The sequence below is a fragment of the Leuciscus leuciscus genome (assembly GCF_965113295.1).
Source record: "Leuciscus leuciscus genome assembly, chromosome: 15".
In the NCBI taxonomy this organism is placed as follows: domain Eukaryota; kingdom Metazoa; phylum Chordata; class Actinopteri; order Cypriniformes; family Leuciscidae; genus Leuciscus; species Leuciscus leuciscus.
In genome coordinates this window covers 21,460,913-21,487,699 of record NC_138739.1, presented here as the reverse complement: position 1 = coordinate 21,487,699, position 26,787 = coordinate 21,460,913, and the positions used below count along the sequence as shown (strand labels likewise).

The window sequence follows — 26,787 nt, the reverse complement described above, 5'->3', positions numbered from 1 at the left end:
AGTCACCTTTATTTATATAGTGCTTTTTACAATACAGATTGTTTCGAAGCAGCTTTACAGTGATAACAGGAGATTAATGCAACAGATATTTTATGAAAGTCATTGTTCAGTTTAAGTAAGTTCTGGGTTGATTTATTTCCGTTTTCAAAATCATTAGTTATTAATTTAGGGGGCCTGTTGAGGCAAAAACAAGTAACTAACAAAACAGCATCAGGCATAAGAGACATCAGGATCAAAATGTTCTTAAAAGATATTTATTTCTTGCAAGAAATGTTCCCAGTCCACCCGCAGACCAGCTGCAGGCGGAGTGAGACCCAGAGCAGAGGTTGGCCCGCATTTTTATAGTGTTATCTCTTTCAAAAGCTATCTCTTACAGCCCCCACTAAACAAAAGACACAGAGGAACCCCTGTGGCTCCCCTAACCCCCTAATCTTCTCACCTCTGAGTCACACACACACACCCTCACTGTAAAAAAGAAAAAGTTAGTTCAACTCAAATTTTCAAGGCAACCGACTGCACAGAATTTTTGAGTTGAAGATATCAACTTAATTTTTTACGTTTTGAAGAACTACAATTATTAAGTTGCGTCAGCTAAGTTTTTCAAGTTCTGACAACTAAGTTTTTTTAATTCAAGGTACTGGAACTTTCAAGTCTGTAAAAGCTTACTATTTTGAGTTCAGATTACCATCCCCTGTAATAACTTACTATTTTGAGTTTAAATTAACTCAAAAGTTAACCCCCCAACTTTAAATCATCCACTGACAGTAAACCAGTTCATTTATGCATGTTTATTTGAACAACTTTGGCACAAACAGCTTTACAATTCCACAATGTAAACAAGTAATCTTATGCACAAAGCAAATACATCAGGTTTCGGTACCATAATATGGCCAATGTAAACAAGTAATCTTATACCCAAAGCAAATACATCAGGTTTCAGAACCGTAATATGGGCAGTTTTTTTTTTTTTTTACTTTCCGACTCTTGTTGAGACCTTAAAAATAATGCAACATTGCCAAAGATGACCGATAAACAGTTGTATAGTGCCTGCCTAAGTATTAATTCAGAAATGTGTAAATCCCCATCTGAAAAAGCCAAATTATCTGACCTTTGAAATTAGCCAAAAATGCAAACATGCAGGCTATAACAGTAATGGTGAAACACAGCTTGCTTCTACTGAACAATCAATACCGTAGTCTCTTGACAGTAATATGACAGCTACACATACAGTGCTATGCATAAGTTTAGACACCCATGCTAAAGTTGACTAAAAAGAGGAATAAAAAATCATCTTTTGGAAATTGAACTTAATGCCTTAATTAAAAAAATTAAAATCCAACCTTTAAGGACACCAATTTTCTTTGTGAATGAATAATGTATCGTAAATAAATAAATGTTCTTCCTTAAAATACAGGGTGCATAAGTCTGGACACCCCTATGTTAAATTGCCATAGAGGCAGGCAGATTTTTTTTTTTAAAGGCCAGTTACTTCATGGATCCAGGATAATATGCATCCTGATAAAGTTCCCTTGGCCTTTGGAATTAAAATAGCCCCACATCATCACATAGCCTTCACCATACCTAGAGATTGGCATGGTTTTATTTCAGTTAGCCTAATAGCTGGTTTGATTTGCATTGAGAGATGATCTTATGGAAAGTACTCCATGCCAATCTCTAGGTATGGTGAAGGCTATGTGATGATGTGGGGCTATTTTAATTCCAAAGGCCAAGGGAACTTTATCAGGATGCATATTATCCTGGATCCATGAAGTAACTGGCCTTTAAAAAAAAAAATCTGCCTGCCTCTATGGGAATTTAACATAGGGGTGTCCAGACTTATGCACCCTGTATTTGTACATTTGTACATTTATTTATTTACGATACATTATTCATTCACAAAGAAAATTGGTGTCCTTAAAGGTTGGATTTTTCCAATTTTTTTTAATTAAGGCATTAAGTTCAATTTCCAAAAGATGATTTTTTTTTTATTCCTCTTTTTAGTCAACTTTAGTATGGGTGTCTAAACTTATGCATAGCACTGTAAAAGATTCGTTTTTAGTTTAAAGGGTTAGTTCACCCAAAAATGAAAATTCTGTCAGTAATTACTCACCCTCACATTGTTCCAACCCCGTAAGACCTTCGTTCATCTTCGGAACACAAATTAAGATATTTTTGATTAAATCTGAGAGCTGGCTCACTCCTTCATAGACTTCTATAGACGTTATAACTTGCTGGCCCAGAAAATGTATTAAAGACATCGTTAATATAGTCCAAGTGACTACAGTGGCTCAATCTTAAGTATATAAAGCGACGAGAATACTTTTTGTGCAAAAAAAAAAAAAAAAACGACTTTATTCCACTATTCATTTCCTTCTCTCTGGGCCTCGAGTCTTTTCACGTAGTGTGATAGCACAGCACGTCTGTGTTGTACATCACACGCATCTCACACATGACCAGCGTCGGCCAATAGTGAGCCTACGTGTGACGTACAACACAGACACGCTGCGCTATCACACTACGTGCAAAGACTCGAGGCCCAGAGAGAAGGAAATGAATAGTGGAATAAAGTCGTTATTTTTGTTGTTGTTTTTGCGCACAAAAAGTATTCTCGTCGCTTGATAAACTTAAGATTGAGCCACTGGAGTCGCTTGGACTATATTAACGATGTCTTTAATACATTTTCTGGGCCAGCAAGTTATAACGTCTATAGAAGTCTATGGAGGAGTGAGACAGCTCTCAGATTTAATCAAAAATATCTTAAATTGTGTTCCGAAGATGAACGAAGGTCTTACAGGGGTTGGAACAACATGAGGGCGAGTAAAAGCTCCGGACACGTTGTGAATTTATCTTGTATTTTGGCTGCCCTACAGTGCGATTGGTCAAATGTGACTTTAAGGCGCCAGGTGTTTTAAAAGAACATACACAGTCACTGTAAACACACGGCCAGTAAGCTCCTCTTCCGTGCCTGAGCCGATGGTGCCAAAGCAGACGCTCTTGACTGGCGCTGGCAAAGCTGCAGAAGCGACACTTCATAGAAAACCTAGCACAAAAATAAGAGGAGAAAATGAACACAGTGACATACTTCGCAACCGTTCACGTTAATGCTGTTGAGCTTCAGGGCTAAAACACACAAAGGTAGGGCTGGGTATTGTTCAAAATCTTTCGATCCGGTGCCAATTTCGATACCTCAGTTTCGATACCGGTTCCTAACGATACTTTTTTCGATACCAATTTTATGAAATCCATTTTAACAAGATTACATAACACATTACCTCAGAAAAACTTTGGTTTTATTTTTTCAGTTTGACTCATGCTCCTTAGCCAGTGCACAAAGGAACAAAAAAGCACAAAGGAACAAAACATTTTTTATAAAGAGCTCATGCTCACCAAAGCTGATTTTTTTTTTAAATAAAAAATACAGTAAAACTTGTAATATTGTGAAATAGTATTACAATTTAAAATCTTATTTGAATATATTTCAAAATGTAATTTATTCCTGTGATGTCAAAGCTGAATTTTCAAAATCATTACTTCAGTGTCACATGACCCTTCAGAAATATGAAAACAGTTTGCTGCTTAATATTTAGGAAACTATGATACATTTTTTAATGATTCTTTGATGAATAAAAAATTCAAAAGAACAGCATTTATTTAAAAACGAAATATTTTGTAACATTACACATGTTTTAATGTCACCTTTGATAACTTTAATGCATCCTTACTGAAAAAAAAAAAAAAATCTGACCAACCAACACATTTTTGAAAGGCAGTGTACATTCAGTAGGTTATTATTTATTGCAATATAAGCACTGTCAGAGTGATCAACAAGGTATCTCTTCATTTACCAGTCGAAGACGGAGCAACTTTCTGCTCTTATGTTTACTCCGTGCACTGTCAAGGTCTTCATCATATTTGTGAGTGCGCGCGCGCCTCTCATATGAGTATGTGCGCGGAGAGTTCCGCGCGTCTCGTGTGTGTACTGTAGAGTTTGCGTGTAGGTATCGAAATCTGGAATGAACAACGTCATTTTTCGATACTCGATATATCGAGGCAATTCGGTCGGTACCTAAAAAGTATCGAACTCGGTACCCAGCCCTACACAAAGGTCGCATGCTAGAAGCTATATCTATCTAGTTAACTATCGTATCAAACCGAAGTTTTGCATCACAGTTTTAGCACGTTGGTTCTAACGTTACCTTGGTTGCAGCGCATGGTCGCGAGCAGTTGTCAATGAGCAAAGCAGACGTGCATACAATGCCATCATTCATCGAGAATAACAAACATACCGGCAACACAAATCTTTCAATTAATATGTGGACAATAATTATATTGAGCTTAGCTGTTCAAAATAAGCTAGCTTCATAACCGATTAGCTAGTGGGGGATTTTGTATTGCCATAAACGGCTCGCCTGGTTATGATTTATCGATTTTGTTTCCCGCAATGAAATGTAATACAAATATCAAATGCATATACATATTCATATGATTAGCTTACCTGTTAGAAGGAATGTCTCTCTTCAACAAAGACGTCAGGGAAAGTTACCGCTGGCAGGCATTGTGACAAGATGGCGGACGCAAACTTTTGAAGGGAGCTCCTGGGAAAATCATTGGAAACCCCGTAGCAGCCGGTTGCCATGACAAATTTCAAATGAGCATGCAGATAAGTTGACCACACTCTAACTGGGTGTCAACTACAACTTCAAAATAAAATCAACTCAATTTATTAAATAAGATGAACTTTTCCTCAGAAACGTCTGAAAGTGAGTTCAAGTGGCTTAAAACACATAGTTCAAGTTCCAACTAGCAATTTTATTGTCAGTGAATGCAAAAATCTTAGTAAGGTGAACAATTTTGAGTTGTCGTTTTTACAGTGCTGCAGCTGTATTAACATCATAAAATAAACTCAAAATACAGACAAATGAATGTATGGCATTCATTTGTTAAATCATTGAAAATAAATTCAAAGAAAAGATTAATTTTTCCCACAACAATTCCTCCTCTTTATCATTCTCTGATAAACTATATATAAAAATTCAGCCTTGTTTTCTAATTTTAATTAAACCCATTACGCTATTAAATCTTCAGAATAGAATCAATTCAAGTCTTTACATAAGACTAGAATTAATTCAAGTTTCTTACATCACAGTTATGCCCTTCATGTCTTATTCTCGTATACCTGATCACTCTACTTGAACTTTGAAAAAGTAAAAAGCTTGTATCAAATAAATAAGCATTTTGTCTGAAACCGGGCTAAAAATGAACAAACATTGTTATCGCATTTTCCTGGTTGGGAACCAGACCCTCAGTCATCCCAGACATAGCTCAAAGCATATAGTAAGAAAAACGTAAATGATTATAATTGCAACTTCCGTCACTCGTACCATCTGCATATTTTGTTCATCCCTAGGATAGACTGTACCCATTAATAACAAAATGATCAGAATAACACATACAATCATAACACTATGTATTTGTATATGTAGCTTTTTCAATTAATCACAATATTTTGTCAGGAAATGGTTTTACTTCTAAAGCTATATTTAATTAAAATCTATTTAATAAAATCACAAAACTTTTCTTCAACCATTAATTGGTCAACATTTTCTCCAGATATGTTGATCATCTCGTTGCCTCATGGACGTTCCATTTTCACCAATATGACACTTTTTGCGTGCCGTAGAGAGGATTTTTCCAACGTTGGCAGGGGAGATAGTTTCTAGCACATATCATTGATCCCCCACTTTATTCTTTGCGTTGGTGTTTTGGGTTGCTGACGTTGGTTGGTGTGGTTAAGGTCAGATGCTTCGACCCAGGTCTAACACTCTTCAATCATTTTCAAATCCTTACAAGATTTTCCCTTAGATCACGATCGCACCCCCACTGGAATGAGTCATTTACTATCTGCTGTCACCTGCGAATGGAGACCTTAAGTGATTTTGTTAGTGACCGCTTGTCTTGCCGTCCCTTTGGTGTGACCTGTGAAATTTTCAACCTGAAACATATCACCGGATAATTTCTTGCTCATTGAATAGCACTCGGGGTCCTTGTTCCCCTAAAAAAACATTCAACCCATGTTGCTCATGTTAACAAAACAATACAGAATCAGTTCTGTTTGGTTCAATCCGTTCTGACATCCTGCAAAATGAAAAATGTTAAGTTATGCGCTGCGCAAGGTGCCCCCCTGAAGAGTTCAGGCCCCGTCAGGCCCCCCCTGAAGAGTTCAGGCCCCCCCTGAAGAGTTGAAAGGCTCTTATCTGACCATTTGTGTGTGTGTGTGTGTGTGTGTGTGTGTGTGTGTGTGTGTGTGTGTGTGTGTGTGTGTGTGTGTGTGTGTGTGTGTGTGTGTGTGTGTGTGTGTGTGTGTGTGTGTGTGTGTGTGTGTGTGTAAAAGTCTGCATCTTCTGTAAAGAAAAACAAATGTTGAGGTTATTGTCACATAGTTTTCTTTTGTCTGCTGTGCTGCCACATCTGCCCTGGCGTTTCCTGTCGAAACAATTCTTGTTATTAGCACACTTAAAATACAAACAATGCACACAATTAAACCCAATGTCCTCCCAACATTTATCTTCCCACCTGTGCGATGGCTTTCAGCAAATGTGAACCCCTTGGTAAACCAGATCTGGCTGGTTAAGGCAAATAAAGTTCTTCTAACCCCTCCTGGACTTTCCTGAATCCAAATTGTCCTTCTGACCCCCTGAAGAGTTGAAAGGCTCTTATCTGACCACTTGTTTTACTGTGCGTTCTCTTGTTCCCGCCACGAGCATATTCATCCTCCTCTTTATGCACGACACTCATCTCGTGCATAAATTTAACGTAATAAAATTCTCTTACTTTTATCAGACGTCCATAGTGACTTTCCATTTCAAGGTACACATTTACATTCTTATCAGTTCTTGCTTTCCCTCGGAAATTGAACCCATGACCTTGGCGTTAGAGACCTGCGCGGGACACAATTTTCAGTCCCGCTCCCGCCCGCTCCCGCAGTGTTCAGTCCCGCTCCCGCCCGCTCCCGCAAAGATTTGTCATTTTTAGTCCCGCTCCCGCCCGCATCTGTGATATTATGTCCCGCTCCCGCCCGCAAATGCCCGCAAGACGGCAGGCAGGATGTATGTTCACTTTCTGTCTCACGAAAGGTCTTGGAAAAAAAATGCGATTTGTGTCCGTTGTATGTTAACACCTTTTGGCATTTATCGCAACAGGCAAAAGGTAGTTGATTCCCCTCTCCATCATGCACAACCGAAAAAGACTGCCAAATGTCTGATTTGAGGTTTCGTGATTTATTTATTTTTTTGTAGTAAATGTGCCTTTCTTTAGAGAAGTACTTACATCTGAAGCGCTTAGGCCTATATCTGAAGCACTAGAGGTGCTCTTTTCCTCCTCCATGCTGTCTATTTTGAACTTGAAGCTTTCGAATTCGAACAGCGGGAAGGAATTGTCTCTAAACAAGTGTGCGTGAGATTAGGCCCCGCCCTACCCCAAACGACAACATCCAAGTTTAGGCTGCTTAAAACGTTTTTATTGCTGCCAAACAGAATCTCCCTCACAACTACAAATTATGTACGCTACTTTAATAATTTATATATTTTACTTTACACTCATATTTAATTTGCGGGAGTGCAGCGTATCATCCCCCCCCCGCCCGCACCCGCAAGTGCACCTTCATCATCCCGCCCGCTCCCGCAATGACCTTTCAAAATTTGTCCCGCGCCGCTCTGTTTTGCGTCGGGTCCCGCGGGTCCCGCGGGACTCCCGCGGGAGTGCAGGTCTCTACTTGGCGTTACAGGTGTCACACTCTAATGTTTGAGCTACAGGAAAAACTGCAATATTTGTTAATATTTATTTGGTAACATTTGTTTGGATAAAGTTTGCTAACCCAAACGTTGTCCTTAAGCCAAATTTCCTTTAGACATCTTTCTCTGCCTCTGAAACAAAATTTACACATCAATACTTAAACCTGTCCAGAAAGTAATTCAAATTTACTGCACATCATAAATGACCAAAATAACAATTAACAGACAGAGCTCGATGATCAATTAACTTAAAGCTCGTCCTATGTTCTGTGTTGCCTTCTCATCAGATTGACTCACAATCCTCAGCTTACTTTCAAATTTGTCATTTGCCTTAATACTAAAACACTCTTTCCAGAGGTTAAATGACAAATTTATACACACTATTCAGACAGAATGGTTGTCCTAAACTAACACATACTGTTCAAAACCTGAATTAACACTCACACTCATCCCTGACTATGAACCGCTCATATTTCTTATTTATATATTTTCTCTAAAAATATTAAAATTTTAAATGACAGTTTAACCTTACATTTTCCTGTATCTTTTATCTAATGTTTTTATTTATGGCCTCTTAACCAGTTTCAAAGCATGTCTGTTCATTATTCATTTGATTTTAGAAAAGTCAGCTGGATTGTGTTGGTGCATTATTACTTTGCTTCAGCTTTCTTTGGCTGACTGATAACAGAAAGACAGACAGAGTATCAAGCAGTCTCTCAGCAGTCCACTCAAGCAGTCTCTTTCTCTCTCACTATAAGCAAATAATCTTTTCAACAGCCTCCTAGGACTGTAACTAAAATAATCATAGTCATAGTCAATCCTTAATAGTTCACAAATGTCAAAATACAAATATTTGACTCAAATTAGAACCATTACAATAATCTAAAATACATTATGCTATGATCTTTTCTAAGGTTATCTTTAGTTTAAATACTCAATTCACCTAACCTTCGTTTTTTCAGAAATTTCTCTTGACTCATCACAAGCTGTTCTCATCTTTAGCCACCACCATGTCTAACGACCTTCAGAAGTTCAAAAATTTTCTTTGCCCATAAGGCAACCAACATCATGTTCCTTATATAAATTAATACGTCTTGTTACGGTCTCCACAACAAATAATGACAATCACCTCACGGTCTCAGTTGGCTCTTGAAAGCCTATTTCCATTAGCTCTTAAGCAATTATTTTCTTTTCTTCAGGGTGTTGTCTCCCTGGCATAGATGCAGACACGTCACAATGGAGGACAAGCCATACAATCAACGCGGTTTCTTGTGAGTGGTATAGGGGCTCACATTTTCTGGGGCAGACTGAACTTCTTACAGCTCATCTCGCCTCTCAATGATCTGCTGATGCTGGTGGCCACTCAGTCAATCAGCGCCACTCTCATATCCATCTCACATAAAAAAAAAACACCTCCATCAGGAAATGCCCAGTGTTTTTGCGTGATCCTTCTGTCTTAGGTTGTCCTTTTGGCCTTAAGATCTTACCCGTCTTTGAAGTAATCACTCGTACACACTGGTAACCGCTTTTCCCCATTACAGAATCTGTGACCGTTTTCTTCAACATAATCTGTTGTTTTCTGGAGCTTAGGAAAAGGCGCATTCAAGAGTCATCAGAGCCATTCGGACTGCCTACTAGTGTTAAACATAGGGAGACGGATTAATAACAGCAGTATTTAATCACTTAAATTCATTAATCATTTTAAAGGCAGCAACCTAGCTGCTTAGATTATAGTCAGTGAATTTAGATCACAATCGTACATTCAGTGTACTGTTACTTCTGTAGCCGGAGCCATCAGCCCTGTTTTATGGTGGGGGCTAAAATGAGACAGTCACTGGTCCTAAAATAAACAAGTTCAAAACAGTATTATTTTAAAGACTTCTTTAAAGTCTTTCAGTTTTACTTTTAAAACGTTTTAAGTACAAATTGCCCTTTTGAATGGCAATGATTTCCTTTAACATCTCTGTGTCTATGATTTTCAACTGAAACACTGTGCTTTACACAGGCTCAGACAACAGCTTTCAGCTGACATTGAATGAGAGAGAGACTCTTGAGGCACTCAGGACTGATACACTGCATTTTCATAAACTTTTAACTTCAGACTTTATCTACCATCTTAAGGCATCTTTTCCATAAATTACATGTATTGTAATTTAGACATTACAAATTTCCACTCAGAATGAGTCTCTGTTGCACTGAAACTGTGGCAGTTTCAGTCACAGCACATACCAAATTCAGATAAGCAAACCTGTTTTGGCCAATTCACAATCTTATCTTTTGAACCCAAAACATCAGCTGTTAGCTCTTTTCATAGTCAACAACAAGCTTTTGTTTAATCAAATGCCTTTTACACATTTTACATTTAGCAACTGTTAATCCTGTAACACTGCTTCTGTTTATTTTATCTTAAAAAATAATAAGAATTATTCTAGTTCTTAATAACGTTTAAAATTTCATTTCAATTTTAGTTGTCAGGTTTTCAATTACCATAATTTAATACCCGACTTCAATGTTTTCTCTAGGAGTTTATCAATCTGCTTCTATGGTTCCTACTAGCTTTTGAGGCTGCGCTCTCTGCTTTGTCATACATTTTATGATTATCACTATAAATCATTCGTTAGATTTGTCTCTCTATATCATCGCATTTTACAGTCACTGAATGACTCCACTGACCGCAATAAAACACTCTTTGTTATTCTACCTACAGTCTTATCCCTGTGATCTTTCTAACATCTCCACCCTACTTTACACCCCTGAAGCAGTGTGTTCTTATTCAGGAAATGCAAACAGAGCCACTGATAAGTTCTCTGCATTTTCCCCCACTGTCCCAGCTGCAAATTCAATTACAATAGCCGAATCACAATCTTCATCATATTAACACTGATCTACTTTCTAACCCATATTAACACAGACTTTTCTTTAAATTTGTGTTAGTTTGGCACTTTCTTTGTTTGGAGCCAGTCAAAGTTGATCTTTCCAATCAGAATCAAACTTTTACAAAAACATAATCTGCAAATCTCTTTGAACTGAGAGCTTCAGAGCAGAGTTGCTTACAGCATTTGCTCTCTTTTGTATCAGGACTATTCAGTTACTCTTCATACAGTATAAAGAAATTTAGCATGTCATTAATTTCATTAACACTGGTTTGATAGCTTATTCAAATGGTTAGTATGCAGATTCAACTTAATATTATCATTATTCAGTCCCACTTATCTCTACTGTTCCACAGAAATCACAAGATTCCTCAAATCTTGTTCTCAGTCTCTAAATTACACAGACAGCTATCCTAGCCGTTTGCACCTTCAACTCTTGTTATAAAAATATGGCAATCTACTCTTAAATAACCTTGTTTTCATAACATTAATACAATAAAGCACATCCACATCATTATTATTGGCAGAACATTAATTTTCATAAGCGACATGGAAAATCAAAATATTCTAAGCGGGTTTCACAAAGTTTCTGATTAACTTTTAGTCATACGTGTCTAGGGAAATTATTTCCAACCCATAATTTCCTTTATAAAACAGACAATGTCCTTGTCTTTCAATGACTTAATTTCAACAAAATATCTGACTTTGTACATTATTGATTTCCCAAATCTTCAGACATAGCTGTCTTTACATCTATCTAATTGTGTTATCATCAACAACACTGATTACAAATCACGTACATATTAACATCCAGAAGCTGGGTTGAACAAGCAAGCGCTGTTGCGATACTCCCAGCATAGCTGGACCCTTTAGGTTCAAAAGACAATGGTTGTCAAAATAAACATCATTTCAATAATTATTTTATCTCTAAAATATAGAATTTTTCCCGTTCTGCTTAATGAAACATTCCTTATCTTTATATCATGTTAATCCCTGTTAATCATACTCAATGCCTTATTTTTATCTAAAACTTACTTTTCATACCATTTACTTAATCAGGCGTTCATAAATATGAATTTTATCTTCCCCTACATGCCAGTTCCTTCCGTATCTGTTCAATCCAACAATTCACTGTTTGTATTTTCCATCAGAAAAAACATTCTCTCTTCCCTACATGTCAGTTCCTTCTCCTATCGACTCTGTTCTCTTTTATCTGCTTCTTTTCCATCCAACAATTCACTGTTTGTTCACATTTTTACACTCATGAACAAACTACAACAACTCTTTGACTAGTAACGGATAAATTGGCACTTCAGAAAAACCCTGTACTTTTGCCCAATCTCATACGCTCATCATTTACAACACTGCTCAAATCATCAGTCATAGCTTTGCTCAAAGTTTCATCAGACACACAAAAAGATTTGTAAGCAGTTTCTTCATTGCAGATAGCAGAAAGAAAATCAGTGTATGTGTTTGTGTGTGCGTCGTGTGCGTTTGTTAGTACAAATATTTTCACTTCCCCTTTGTTTAACAATCATCCGTTTCCCAATTTCTTGCATGCATTTCTGGCCGTAATTTTTCCATTTTACAGAAAACCGGTGTGTAAAAATGGTCTACTTTACTGTTAGATGACTCCATTTTTGGCTGAGTTCCTCTTTTCTGGATTTCACAATTCGACACGTGTCTTACAGAATCTGTCAAACGTCTTCGACAGACCCGATCTTTTACTCCGAGATCGGACGGACCTCTGCTTGTTTACGTTCCACTCAAAGTTTTCTCACGTGCGCTTATTCGCTTGCTCAATTCTTTTTACTTGATTAATTCAACCTGGTCTTGTAATTACGTTCCACTCAAAGTTCCCCCACGTGCGCTTATTCGCTTGACTCAATTCAATGTGGTAAAACTTCGAGTAGAGCACAATCACCCAGAAACTTCTTAATCCTGTTTTAAACTTTCTCTAAGGTTTACATAAATTTCGAATAGAACGTAATCATCTCAGCAGCTGTGATTTCTCTGAATCACCAGTGGATCCCCTGTCCACTAACGAGCTAAGTGTGGAAAAAACCGATCCGAAGCTACTTCAATTTCTTCCCCAAACAATTGTGATTATCTGAATCACCTCTCGCTCGTACCAAAGCAAAACTCAGCCAAAATGGTTCACGTTCACTCACAGTTATATCAGATTACACCACACAAAATAAAATAATTTTAACTGTCTCTTACCCGAGATGCTTTTACTGCCTCCGAGTTCTTTCTGAATCCAGTGGGTTCCTCCTGGCCCTGATAGCAGTTTTGGCTCTTCTCTCTCAATTCGGCGAGGTAAGACTAAAGCCTTTTGTGCTTTAGGGTGATCAGTCCGTCAATCCGCTTTCTCAGGGCCAGAAGAAACCTCATGGATCCCACTTCTGACACCAACTTGTTGAGGCAAAAACAAGTAACTAACAAAACAGCATCAGGCATAAGAGACATCAGGATCAAAATGTTCTTAAAAGATATTTATTTCTTGCAAGAAATGTTCCCAGTCCACCCGCAGACCAGCTGCAGGCGGAGTGAGACCCAGAGCAGAGGTTGGCCCGCATTTTTATAGTGTTATCTCTTTCAAAAGCTATCTCTTACAGCCCCCACTAAACAAAAGACACAGAGGAACCCCTGTGGCTCCCCTAACCCCCTAATCTTCTCACCTCTGAGTCACACACACACACCCTGCAGCTGTATTAACATCATAAAATAAACTCAAAATACAGACAAATGAATGTATGGCATTCATTTGTTAAATCATTGAAAATAAATTCAAAGAAAAGATTAATTTTTCCCACAACAGGGCCGTTTACACAACACTGTTTTCTAGTGAAAACAGAAAACTTTATTCGTTGTGGCCGTTCATTTACACGACAATAGCATTTTGGTGGCCTGAGAACGCAAACTTTGAAATAGGTTTCAAAGTGCAAGTTTTGAAAAAATTTGTTTTGAAAATGATACTGTTAAAAAACATGAATCTCTGAAAAATGGTGACGGCATGCACATGTATTACCTGCGTCCTGACTCTCTGTGGTCATTAAAAATCCCAAATTTGCCCCTTGGCCTCTTGTCCATCATGGCCTCCTAATCATCCCCATATACTGATTTGCTGAATCATCACTGTCTCCTCTCCACCAGTAAGCTGGTGTGTGGTGAGCGTTCTAGCACAATATGGCTGCCGTCGCATCATCCAGGTGGATGCTGCACATTGGCGGTGGTTGAGGAGATTCCCCCCTTCCATGTAAAGGGCTTTGAGTACCCAGAAAAGCGCTATATAAATGTAACGAATTATTATTATTACGTGTTTAGTCTATAGTCATGCGCATTTGAATGCGTATATGTGCAGGCATGTACTCTTTTATTTCTGCTGCTTTTAAATTTAAATCAGGAACGGGCAACTCTGGCCCTTTTGAGGTGGAGAGTTTAGCCTACCTCCAGCCATAATCGAGCACATCTGAAAATGTAACCAAAGTCTTCAGGTTTACTTATAGACAATCATGGGCAGGTCGGTTTGAGGTTGGAGCTAAATCTGCAGAACATTATTTGGCTTACATAAAAGAAAGAAATGGTCACATCTTAATGACAAATTAAATAACACAAAAAATAGTCTCAAAATCTTTATGAAGTTCCGTTTACGTCAGTTAGGGAGGAGTGAGCCAATCTAATCTTTCAATCAACAGCCTGAGTATATAAGCAGCCGCTTCCCTCTCTCTAGCATCAGCTGTTCCAACATCCCAACCAAACATTTCTCTTTCCATTCCTTCCGCATTGGGGCAGCCACCACAGCAGCGCAGAGGGGCCTTTCCGATCACAAAATCAAAATGCTAGGTCGATGGTCGTCCCATGCCAAAATAATTCAATGCAATAAAAAATTGCACTATGGAATATAGAACAGAATACTGAGATTATTTTGGCGCCTGAAAATATTGTAGCGTTATGCATATTGGATACATCAAATGGTAGATAGTCTTACCCTAAGTATTGTTTTAAATTGCACAGTATGTACTTACATAATATTTATGTGGTGGAAATGTTCATGAATAACAGGAGAGAAAAAAAGAAAGACATGACAGAATTCTCCTGTGATGTGTTAATGTACTGTATATACACTGTTGGACATTGTTAGTACACAACAACAACAACAACAACAAAAAACCTTTTTATAACATGAAATTATGTCAGTATGTTACTAAAAATACTGTATAATATTTCATATTTAATTCGATTGCATTAGAAACTACATTCAGACCTGCAACAGGAAATCATATATACAATCAGCTCATACTTATATTTTACAAACAACATAAGCATTCCTCACATCACATTTGTTTCACACTTGTAGAGATGGCAGTTGATGGTAAGCCCCTACTTCCTAGTCTACAGAGAAGGGAGAAACGAGAAACTCTTCTTTACATTGGGACTTTCAAAGTGGATTTGGCTCAAGATGGCAAAGATTGCTGGATTCTTACTCAAAGCATTAATTTGCTGTAAGGCTGTTTACTCTGAAGTTAAGGGCCAAAGTGTCAGTAAACTAAACCCACCAACCCACCCACCCACACACACACACACACACACACACACACACACTTTCCACATATACAATCAATAGCCTTTAACCAATAGCCTGCATAGACCGTGCATCTCGCTTTGGCTCAGAAACCCAGCTGGAAAGTGTGTCAAGGTGCATGAAGAACATCATTGTTATGCTCTCTGCAAAAAGGAGAAAAAAAGGAACCCCTTAAAGCCTGTGTATTCATGTAGAATAAAATTTTCAGTTAAATTTGTGATGTACATTCATCATTTCCCTATTTAAAACATCTTATTCAACTCTACAATAATAAAACACTACATTACATCTTCTCTATTATTTCATATTTTTAATACTGTAAAGGGCTGATATCCACACAACACACCACTCTGTCTGGTTTTACTACAGACACAGATGAGAGAAGTTCATCCTGTACTTCACGAGAGTAGACTGAATTCAAATCTCCCGCTTGCCCTTGATACAGATCCAAAGTCGACTGATCAGCTAACTGTTGTGGGCGGGACTAAACAGCGGAAACGTAATGGCGGCGAATTTGAATCTGCGTCATCGCGTGGGCACACACACACACACACACACACACACACACACACACACACACACACACACACACACACACACACAAAGCCCTGAATGTGCAGCAACGGAGATTTGGAAAAATATTAATAAAATATACATGAAATTATGGGAGAATAAGACAATGAAATAATGATCAAAATGAGCATCTATTTGCAAGACAAGCTTAAAAGACTATATGCAATAAAAAAGAATTCAATACAGGCCTACTGTAGCCTATGTAGGGTAGGCTACTGTATGTACAAATACTATTATTTAACCTTAAAAAAAAAACTCACTTTAACCCCCACATGCTTAATAATCTGTAAGGACAACATATTGAATAGATGCAGATTTCTTCAGTTATACCTTCTTTTCTTTGTTTTCTAATTTCACAGAAAACATCTGTAAAATATTACTTTGTAAAAATACAGACAAGTTCCTTTTAAAAAACGTAAAATTGATGTAAAACCAAAATACAAGCAAGCAATTACCTGTAAATTTAATAGTGGACCTTTAAATTACAGCAAATTACAAAAAAAAATTACAGACCATTACCTGTAAAATTACACTTTTTTACAGTGTAGGCAACATAAATAAAACCCCAAAATGTAGAAATTTACATTATTTATTTACTTAAAGGGACACTTCACCCATTTGCATTAAGCTTTGTATTGTTAGAAACCCAGTCATATATTATAATAAATGTGGATTTTTCATTATTTTTTCCCTGAGATGGGAGAAATAAGGATTTAAGTGTTTTACTTCCTGCTTATTATGACGTAAAAATCATCATTTTGCGTCATAATAAGCAGGAAGTCACATTTCATTGAAAAGTATAGAGACTTCAAACACTAGCTCCTCATTATTCCAGGGGGCGGGACCCGCTCACGCTACAGGCCTATTACAGATCAGTGGGTGGGACTTCACTTTCTGAAACTAAAAGTAATATCCTCCATCTTGTTTGGAAGCTAAGCTAACAGCCACTGTGGAGCCAGCTGTGAAGATATGACAATAGCGGAGGGTAACGTTACTCAAAATGATGTAGAAGAAGAGGATTTCGGAAGTCTGATGCTCGAATCAGGTGTTTGTGGCTACCTTTACAAGCCGCATAGCGAAGAGCAGCCGAGGCAGAAGACCTGCCTGTCGCGGACGAGAAGCCCAGACTGGCTCGAGCTGGGGGCGGACTGGTGGCGCCGGTGATCTCACTATGCAACTACGAACACAGAGATAGAGTCCGTCTGCTGCGAAGAATTTAAACGATGCCAATTTCTCCTGGACGAAATCTCAGAATCAGACGAGGACACGGACGTTTGTGTTGTGAACCATCCTAGTTTCGCACCGCATCTGACTGAACATCCCGGTAACGTTACCATGCAATAATTCACCACTTCGAAAGAAATACAAATGAGGAGTAATTCACTAATGAGTTCGCCAACTAACTAACGTTAGACATCTCCGGTGGTTAGCTAGCCTTATAGACGGATGAGTGATTCATATGCTGTTCTGGATTAGTGGGAGTGGCTTGCGCATCTGTGCAATGTGGTGCATTGTGGGAGTTGTTGTCTTTCATACAAATGCGTCCTGAAGTTACTTTCTTTTTTTCCTCAGTCAAGAAGGCACCAAATTCAAAATTTATTTTACATTTCGACTACATATATGACCCACTTTCAATAAAGATCAATGTTCCCATGGGTGAAATGCTCCTTTAAGAACAATCAAATAGTACAAGAACAAAAATAAGACAAAAAACTGAACAGAAATTTTTTTTTTTTAATCTTTTTGATCAGCTCCGTGAGCTTCGAATTGATAGATGTGCCTATCTGAGCTAGGCATCATGTATGACAGTTGCCAAAGTGAGATATGAGCTACAAAATGACCATCCTGCCATGAGCTATATAGGAGACATATCTTGTATGTACATATAGGGCTTATATGTATATATAAAGAAGCAATACAGGAGACCTATATGGCCTGTATATGCACATATATGCACCTCATTTTTGCCTATATGTGGCATATATACGCATATATGCAGCATATATATTATCATATATGTGCATATATGCTGTATATATGCAGCATATATGCTGTATATATGCAGCATATATGTGCATATAAACTGCATATAGGTTTCATATATGCGCATATATCCTCATATAGATTATTTCCATGTGGGTGGAAACTTAATCAGAGAATCACAAACTCATCTGAGCTTCCCGCTGTTCGTTCACACACTACTGTTCTCATTATAACGTTCATTTGTGGATGTGACAAAACCACGTATTTATCACATCCTCTCTCTTGTGCTTTGTTCATTTACTCAGCAGAATAAACACATGCATAGATAAGAGTGCAGAACCCTGATCTATTGACTTCAATAACAGCTCAACATTTATCACCAAGGATTTCCAACAAGATCACTTCGACCACTTCTAACAACTGAAATACAAACACGTTTAAATTTTAACACATTTATTTTTCTTAACATATTGAATCAGATTAATTTTACTAATCATAAATATCACATTCATTCACATTCAACACTGAACGCAGTGAACATCTGGACTCTGATGATCTTGATGATGATGAACATTGTAAAGAGTCTCTGGTGATGACAGGAACCGGCAGAGGAGCTGGAAAACATGGGAGTAAAAATGTCATCTATACGTTCTGTTTGTGGATTTCAACTATACAAGTCTCTTGAGGTTCAAACATACACAGGATCTGATCTTTTTACTCTGTATTTCAGTAACATCAGGTTTTAGAGTGACATAATCTCCCTCCATCACTGATACTGACTATAGGGTTTAAATAAATGCTCTACATTTGTTGTTTAAAAGTGTTAAGAGTTTCTCACCGCTCAGAACAAACAGGATCAGAACACAAAGATGAGAAGACATCGTGACAGAAACAAACGTCCAGCCGAGAGTCAGAAGAACGACTTCCTGATTAAAAAGATCAGGTATTTCTAAAGTCTAAACTGCTAAATCAAAAGCAAGCTGGTTTTAGTAGTCTTCTCTGTCTCACTCTCCAGATAAAGTTCTACCAGAAAGACTCGGGAGAATTATTTCAACAAATCGTACATTTATTGACGCTCAGCAAGCTGATAATATATAAAGTCATTTGGCGTAGGCCCCGTCTGTAGTGTATAATCCGAGGGTATCGGATCTGCAATTCCTGCCTGAAGACGAAGGGGAGGATGGGGGTAATCGTCGCTTCAGTATCTGCGAACTCAACATGTGTAAGTACCGAGCTTTTATACAGTGAGCATAAGAATATGATTGGATAGAAGTGAAGGCGATATGATGTAGTAATTGAGTCTTCCCGGCAGAACTTATGCTAAAGCTTTCATTTCAATGTATTCTTTATCTTCCGCTTAACATTTCAGAAACCCTCACATGTGTGTCTCATGAACAAATGTTCACAACATCAATCTGGATTCCTCTTTATTTGAAAACTCTCATTTCAGGTTCTCAGAAGGTTTGTTTGTGGTTGTGAGAATAATGCACGTCTCACTCTCTCACGAACACAAATAGACATTATCAACTGAACATCCGGCCAGTACATTAAACCACAAGCCTTCAGTTCAAACACATTTACTGAGCTAATAACACAATAGCTGACTAAATAAAACATGTGCTGGATCACACACACAATATAATGATGAATTTCTTTCAAACAATTTGAATAAGTGGATCAAATGTTTATTGATTTAATTGTCTGTTTTAGTTTAATTCATATTTTACAGATTCATCAAATGTTCCTAAATTACAAGTTGAGCACATTCCATTATATCAAATCAAATGCATTTTACACTTTTATGTTAATGCATAAATCTTGCAACCGAAAGACCTTGTTAAACTGATGGTTTTGGTGTGTTGAATGAGGAGTGATGATCAGTGACTGGTGTCAGATCTGAAGATGGTAGATGACCTCTGTGTATTCTGACATGCTTTCCTGATCTAAAACACACACAGAGATTTTCAGTGTTTTTAACATCAAGTGCTCTTTCATTTCACAATGATATCATATATTTTAGATTATATTACCAATATACACAAAGTTGTTGTTAAAACTATTAAAATGTTAATAATGTAATTTAGGCTCTTAGTTGTAAAACCAATTTGCATTTAAAGAGGGTTGTTGTCTTGTAGTAATATAGTTACTATATATAGTTATATTAATAATATAATTAGTAATATAGTAATACTTGCCCTCTGGTTTTTCTCGGTTGCATTTCTTGCAGCAACAGTGAAACACACACGCAGAAATGATCAGCAGTGGCACACAAACTACTGTTACAATGAATATCAAAGGAAATGTATTCCCTACCATTTCTGTAATAAATAAAGAGAAAATGGTCAATACTTTCAGTCAGACTTCATAGACAGTTAACAGCACATTTACAAAGAAAAAAAGAAGAAAGTTGTAAAATGTTGCTGCTGACATACCTGGACATGTGTGTTCATTGTTGTTATTATGGACAATGAATGTGTCCAGTGTGAAAACCCCCTAATACTGACGTACCTTCACATGGTTGACAGAGATGACTGATGTTGTCCAGATGTGTGGTCTGGTTACTGATGGTATTATTGAGCACACAGCTGTATGAATCATCCAGACACTGAAGCTCCAGAGGTAGAGAGAGACTGATGCTGAGATCAGACACACTGATGCTGGACAATACACTGATTCCTCTGTACCAGGAGAGAGTCACATCTCTCACATTCAACACTGATGAACACACCAGTGAACATTTTGATGATGAGGACGATGATGAAGAGTCTCTGATAATGACAGGAACTGTCAGAATACCTTAAAACATTGAAAGAAAAACATATTTCAGGAACAAGCAATTACTAATATTGACGTTTGTAAAGATCTGCAATCATCATAGATCAATAATAAATAAAAGTTAACATCAGATTTGCATTGGATTTAAAATTAAAACCGTGTAACTTACTCAGTTTACTCACCATAGACAGCAATATTGAAACTCCTGTGTTTGATCCCTTCATTGATGATCTGTACTTTATAAAGTCCAGAGTGTAATGTGTTGATGTTTGTGATGGTCAGAGATCCTGTCTTCTCATCTATCTGTAATCTGTCTCCGAATCTCTCCTTCTTACCAATATCATATATAGAGATGATCTGTTTATAGATTTCAACGATACGAGTCTCTGAATTTTTATGTCTAAATGTCCACAGAATATGTTCATCTCTCTGTATTTCACTATCAGTGTGTAAAGTGACAGAATCTCCCTCCATCACTGATATCGTCTCAGTTTCATCTGCATAAACACCAGACACACCTGGAACAAAACAGTCAACAAAAATAAATAACAAATTCTTATCTCAGATATATTTCAGTTTAATAAAAAGTCCCAAATCATTCCTGTTTCCAGTCAAACTGTTTGGACATACTGGAATAGTCTGACTGTACACTGTAAAAATAAAAGGTGCCTGGAGGAACCTTTTGGGGTTCTTCACTTTGCCACACCGGCGGAACCGTCTGTAGATCCTCTAGGCACCCTTTAAAAAGGGGCGGTTCTCTGAAGAACCACACAAGTTTCCTGAGGAACTCTTATATTAGGCACTGTGTGGAACCACTTTGGGTGCCTCCAGGAACCAAATTTCATTTTTTTAAATATTTAATTTCATGGTGTAACTATGGTTACCTTTGACTTCTATTATAATAAACAAATTGAACCAAATACAAAATAAGAAATGTTTATTACATATTTTATATTCATTTTTATACATACACTTCCATACACATGGGAAAAAAAGCTAACTATAGATTAATATCAATGAATACACACACAAAAAAAATTGTATAATACATAAGCAACATGAATAATCAACCAAGTATATGCAATAGGCTACACAAGAAAAGACATTTCAACAAAATGCATGGAAACATGGATCCTAACCTTTATCTCTATACAGAAATCTCTGATGATTAGTTATTCAGCTATTTTGAATCATAAAGTGTTGAAGTCTGGGATGCCGTTAGACTGGAGACTGTAATGTACACTATGCCTTTTGAAAAGCTTAAATGTGTGACTTGAATCAACAGTGTTCATAAATGGTTGTTGAGTATTCTCATGAAACAAGATAGAGGAAGTAGAGGTAGAGATGGAGAAGTAGAATTCCAGTCATTTCAATAAGAATCCACACGATCAGCAATTTCGTTTGTGGTCAAAAATGTCACTATGGGACCAAGTTGGTTACTGGAATTCGCTAGATTTGACCAACAGAAAGCTGCTTGAAAGTGACTCCTGTGTGAGCTTTGCTTCATACATTACGTCACTACATTGCTGACAATGATCAATGGACTTTTTTGCCCGTGTAATTTCACGAAATTCAAAAATGTGACCGCACCTTTACTCGCTGCAACATAAAATGCAATCAATAATAAAATCTTCACAAGGGACATGTGAGGTACTTAAATAGTTAGAAAAGTGAAAAGGTTCAGCAGATTCGTTTTCCATTTGCTTTTCCTCTTTTCTGGTGGATGATCACTTCAGTGATTTTCGGGTCTACAGGAGGATTTTTATTCTTGTTCAAACTTGTATTTCAGCTTACCGAGATCCCTGCAAAGTACAACATTTACTGTTAATAAGGTTATTAAAGTGATAGTTGTCAAATTTAAATAATTTCCTCAGCCTTGTGACGTTCCAAACCTGTTTGACTCTCTGTCTGTGGAACCCGAAAGCAGATCTCAGGCATAATGCAACCTGTCACCATTCAATTTCACTGCATGAAACACAAGCAGAAAGAAATTGTGTAAATCATTCATGAAACCATTCTTATGTACACTTGTGTAGTTCAATTCAATGCAACAATTTATGTAAAAATGGTTAAGCTCCAAAAATGTCTTTTGGCTTTTTCCTCTTTTTTTGTCGAAAAAGACTAAACTTGAAGTTAATTCAGAGTTAAAATGTCTTATATTCAAATGCAAATGATAAAGATATAAGAAAAAATGCATAGCATTATTGGCGCCAAACCTGTGATATTATTTTTCTGAGTAACATGAATGAGATTTGAGAGCATGAGGGAAGATTTTCAGAGAATAACTGATTAAAAAAACACAAGTACAGTGTCAAACAATACAATTTCAGTCAGAGAAAGTTCATAGTAATAAAGTACTTGCATGTGGTGTATAGGTAACTTACTGTAATTCAATGTTGCCACTGAAATATTCAGATTATTTTAGAAATGTACTGGTTGTTCTGGGGAAACAAAAGAACAAAGCTGATTATTCACAAATATTTATTGACCAGTAAATGGCTTTAAAATGGTATTTGAGAGAATGAGGGCACCTGTAGTAAGTAAAGCTAGGCTAAACAAAAACAGACCAAACTATATTAACCTGCTTTTGTTATTCATAACAAACGCCAATGAGTTCAGGAATCAGTTAAATTAGTTAGGCTATTATCAGCAATTTGAAGACACAGTTTTACAGAATATGTTGAATTGAATGACTAAATCAATCTAAGACAATAAGTCAATAATTTCCATTTGTTCATTAGATCAACGTATCTAGCATCGCGGCTAAAACCTTCTACCAGATACTGTGCAATAAACGAGTGGTAAACACTGTAAAAACGTAGTATTGTATAATAAATGTAGTTTATATATATATGTGTGATTGAATATATAGTGAGTAGACTCTGTATTTATATTTATTTGGCGAGTTTACAAACCTTGTAACGGAGAGCCGAACAAACGGCGGAAGCTTTGATGAGAGGCTTAATGCGCGCGAGCAGCGCGAGCATCACTGAAGCGACGACAGCAGAGGAGAGAGCAGCAGTTTCGTGACAGAATAAAACTTTTAACTTAAAACTTTTCTCCTCCTGGTTCTTCTTCTTCATATTATTAATATTATTATTATTTAGTGTTGTAGTTTAAGGTTTAAATTAATCAATAAAATAGGCCTAGATACTAAATAAATGTAAGCTACCCAGGTGAAAAGACGTATAGGCTACTGTTAAATGTATTACAAATGCATTAAAGTATATTTGTATTGTAGGGCAGGCCTAAAAACACACTCAAGTACATTTTTAATACATTTAATACATCTTTTTCACCTGGGTATGTATACTGAATCAAACTTCAGTAGCCTATAATAAATAATAATAATAATAATAGGATATTAATAACCTTATTCTGGCCTCACTGAACCATTGGGTTCCTCCAGATGCTGGCTTTAACATAAGAGATCTTCCAGGAACCACTTAAATGTTAAAAGATCTTCCAGTAACCCTTTTATCGCATTCAAGTTCCTCTATTTCCCCCCAAAGCACTTCGAGGTCTCATGGTAATGAAAAGGTGACTCCAGAACCTCGGAACTAAATACAAATTGCTTAAAGGATCCCGTAAGTTCCAGCAAGAACCTCAAAGATTGTCAATGCTCCTCCAGTAACCCTACTATAGGAGAAAGAGCTTTGAGGCACTTAAATTACATTTTGAAGTTCCTTGAGTATCCGACAGGATATTTGAGGCTCCTTTAGTTTTTACAGTGTATATATACTACAAAAATTTAAGCCATACAAATATAACTTACCACCCAAAATCCACAGACAAAAACAGACAAATTGATGAACCATCATATTCATTAATAGCCCAAACAGACTGGAAGCATAAAACACATAAAAACTAAAAACTAAAACTAGGTCTGAAAACCACGCAGATAAAACCCTGCCTACATCAAAATGCGGTGTCTCACTAACTCGAAGCACCGCCTTGATTGTGGGCTGGTTTCCTCAACTCTTGACTTTCTCTGTATGTCTGAGATCAGTGTGACAGAATCTCCATCACTGACACTGACTTCAGTATCAACAAACACTCCTGAAGAGCATATAAACGTTTTCCAGACACAATTATATACACAGAGAAGATCTAGTAAATAAACTCTGTGTGTCCGTAAACAATCCACATATAGTAGCCTAATAAAAAAGTGCACAAACTATAAAAGTGATTTATATTTACTCGCTGCACAGGCCGAACAGGAAAAGAACACACAGATGAGAGGAAATCATTCTGACTTTACTCAACTTCAACAGAAAACTGCTATAAGAGCACATTTAAACTGTGAGCGGATCTTTCACACACTGATGTTCTCAATTAGCCCCTTTCACACAGAGATTCCGGAAAATACACGGATAAAGTGACCCGGGATTTGACCCGGGTTCGTTTGATTTTGGTTCATTCACACTGCCAGTGATTTTCCGGAATCAGAGAGTGCGTTCACACACAACCCGTAAAAATGCCGTAAAGACACGTGACATCGATGTGACTTGTAATCTCAGCAGCGTCTTAAGTTTGCTTATGAGCTGCGATCTCTCTCTTGAGAAACCACGCCTGTGCATTTGTTTCTCTGATTCGATCATAAACTTGCGCATTACGTACCGTTTCACAGCTGGAGAACGAGTCCGGCTTCAGCGTCATCACTACGACACGGCATTACGGCTTTTGTTCACACAGCGCGCGTTCCGGGACTGAACACGGCAATGTTACTAGGTCCCGACCCGGCATCGATCCCGGCATAAATCCCGGGTCGAGTTTGCGTTCACACCAGAGCCATAGAGAGAGAGAGTTGCGACACTCTTTGATGTCGCCGCTATGGCTGTCACGTGGTTAATGTAAGCCCCAATAGTTCCAAAACGTACGCTGGCTGTCATGTCCTTCTATGGGACAGACAGCAGCGATTGCATTATTGAACGGTAAATATAAAATAAAACACACACCCAAGTACTTTTTCAGCTGTTATTGCATTATTGCATTTTGTTAATGTCAGTTTTGCATTTGGAGATAAGTTTTAAGCTATATTTTTGGAGGGAAAAGCTTAGTGTTCATGTTCGCATGGGTAGTAGCACTGGCTTTAGCGGCTCTAACTTAACTTTTCCATATCATTCATCTGATGATGGACGTCTCATGATATTTATTTTAGCACAACTGGGCTGTATTAGGCTATTGATTCCCGTGATTTTGCTTATAAATTTTGATTCAGCCATTAGCCTACCTTCGTGATCACGCAAAGAGTTCTGCCGTGGCGGTCCGTTCAGAATTCGCTTAGAAGCTAGCTCACTTCTTCTGATGAAAGTGGCCACCCCCAGGACCATAACGTGAAACATGATCATGTTAAGACTAAGAATATTATTTTAAGATTAAGGCCATACACATTATCAAAACTATAGCAGATTAAAAACGAATTTAAGCATGGCTGATACAAATGAAGGTTTTCAAATAAAATATTTTTTATTAAACAATGACAGACAACAAAAATGTGTGCTTGTGTGTGTGAACAAGAAAAACAAAAACCAGGGGCAGGTGATCCATGAAACAGACAGGACTGGTGATGGCCATAACAATCCTAAAGGTCCAGCATTGTTCTCACAAGCCGCTTCACTCAAGACAATAATAACATAATGAAAAGTTAGTATATCCCAAAAAATTAAATTAAATAAAAGTTGCTATAAAGGTGGTAGCGATTCATTACCGAACTCTTAGCTGACGAAGTCTCGCTAGCAGGCAGTGCTTGAAAATTGGTTGAAACAACCAACATAAAATATAAATAATTACGCTGTGCATGTACAAATGAAGACCAGTATAAGCATCGCAAAGGGCCTCTGATACAATATAGACAGTTGACAATTCAAAAGAGGTCGATATTTCGGCAACTTAACTCTGGAACAACTCGACGCGCAGCAATGTAAGTGAATGGTGTCCAACGCCCAAATGACAGTGTTTGGAACTATTCCGATCTTCATATCCCGGAAGTAGGCGGTTAAAAGCGCCGCCATTATTTACAACGGAGGTCTATGGGAGTGTCGCAACTCTCTCTCTCTATGGCTCTGGTTCACACAGAAGGCGCTCTGGCAATTTGCCGGCAATTTGCCTGGTTCAAAGCGCTGTGTGAAAGGTTTATGAGGTTTATGTGGTTGAGAAAACAAGCCACACACTTGACTTCTTGTGCTTTAACTTCACATCTCAACAC

General features: G+C 37.5%; 1 protein-coding gene and 1 long non-coding RNA gene across 2 annotated transcripts; both read right to left on the bottom strand.

Moving 5' to 3' along the window:
* Window positions 1–6,329: 6,329 nt before the first annotated feature.
* Window positions 6,330–13,487, bottom strand: LOC309475719. Its single transcript, XR_014197809.1, has 2 exons — window positions 8,255–13,487; window positions 6,330–6,938 (listed from the first exon to the last, which is right to left on the bottom strand). It is a non-coding gene; the product is annotated as an uncharacterized lncRNA (long non-coding RNA).
* Window positions 13,488–19,437: 5,950 nt separating this feature from the next.
* On the bottom strand, window positions 19,438–24,514 carry LOC309475655 (SLAM family member 9-like). Its single transcript, XM_082138556.1, has 5 exons — window positions 24,355–24,514; window positions 20,762–21,097; window positions 20,313–20,600; window positions 20,000–20,122; window positions 19,438–19,747 (listed from the first exon to the last, which is right to left on the bottom strand). The coding sequence occupies exons 1-5, from the start codon at window positions 24,404–24,406 to the stop codon at window positions 19,695–19,697; spliced, it is 852 nt and encodes a 283-aa protein (XP_081994682.1). The 5' UTR covers window positions 24,407–24,514; the 3' UTR covers window positions 19,438–19,694.
* Window positions 24,515–26,787: the final 2,273 nt, after the last annotated feature.

What these genes read in the sequence shown, in the direction of transcription:
- LOC309475655 (XM_082138556.1), bottom strand. Translation starts at nt 24,406, where the DNA reads ATGAATATGATGGTTCATCAATTTGTCTGTTTTTGTCTGTGGATTTTG. An exon ending in TTGTCTGTGGATTTTGGGTG is followed by an intron (nt 21,098 to 24,354) that starts GTAAGTTATATT and finishes GTTTTGTTCCAG; the next exon opens with GTGTGTCTGGTGTTTATGCA. An exon ending in TTTCAATATTGCTGTCTATG is followed by an intron (nt 20,601 to 20,761) that starts GTGAGTAAACTG and finishes CAATGTTTTAAG; the next exon opens with GTATTCTGACAGTTCCTGTC.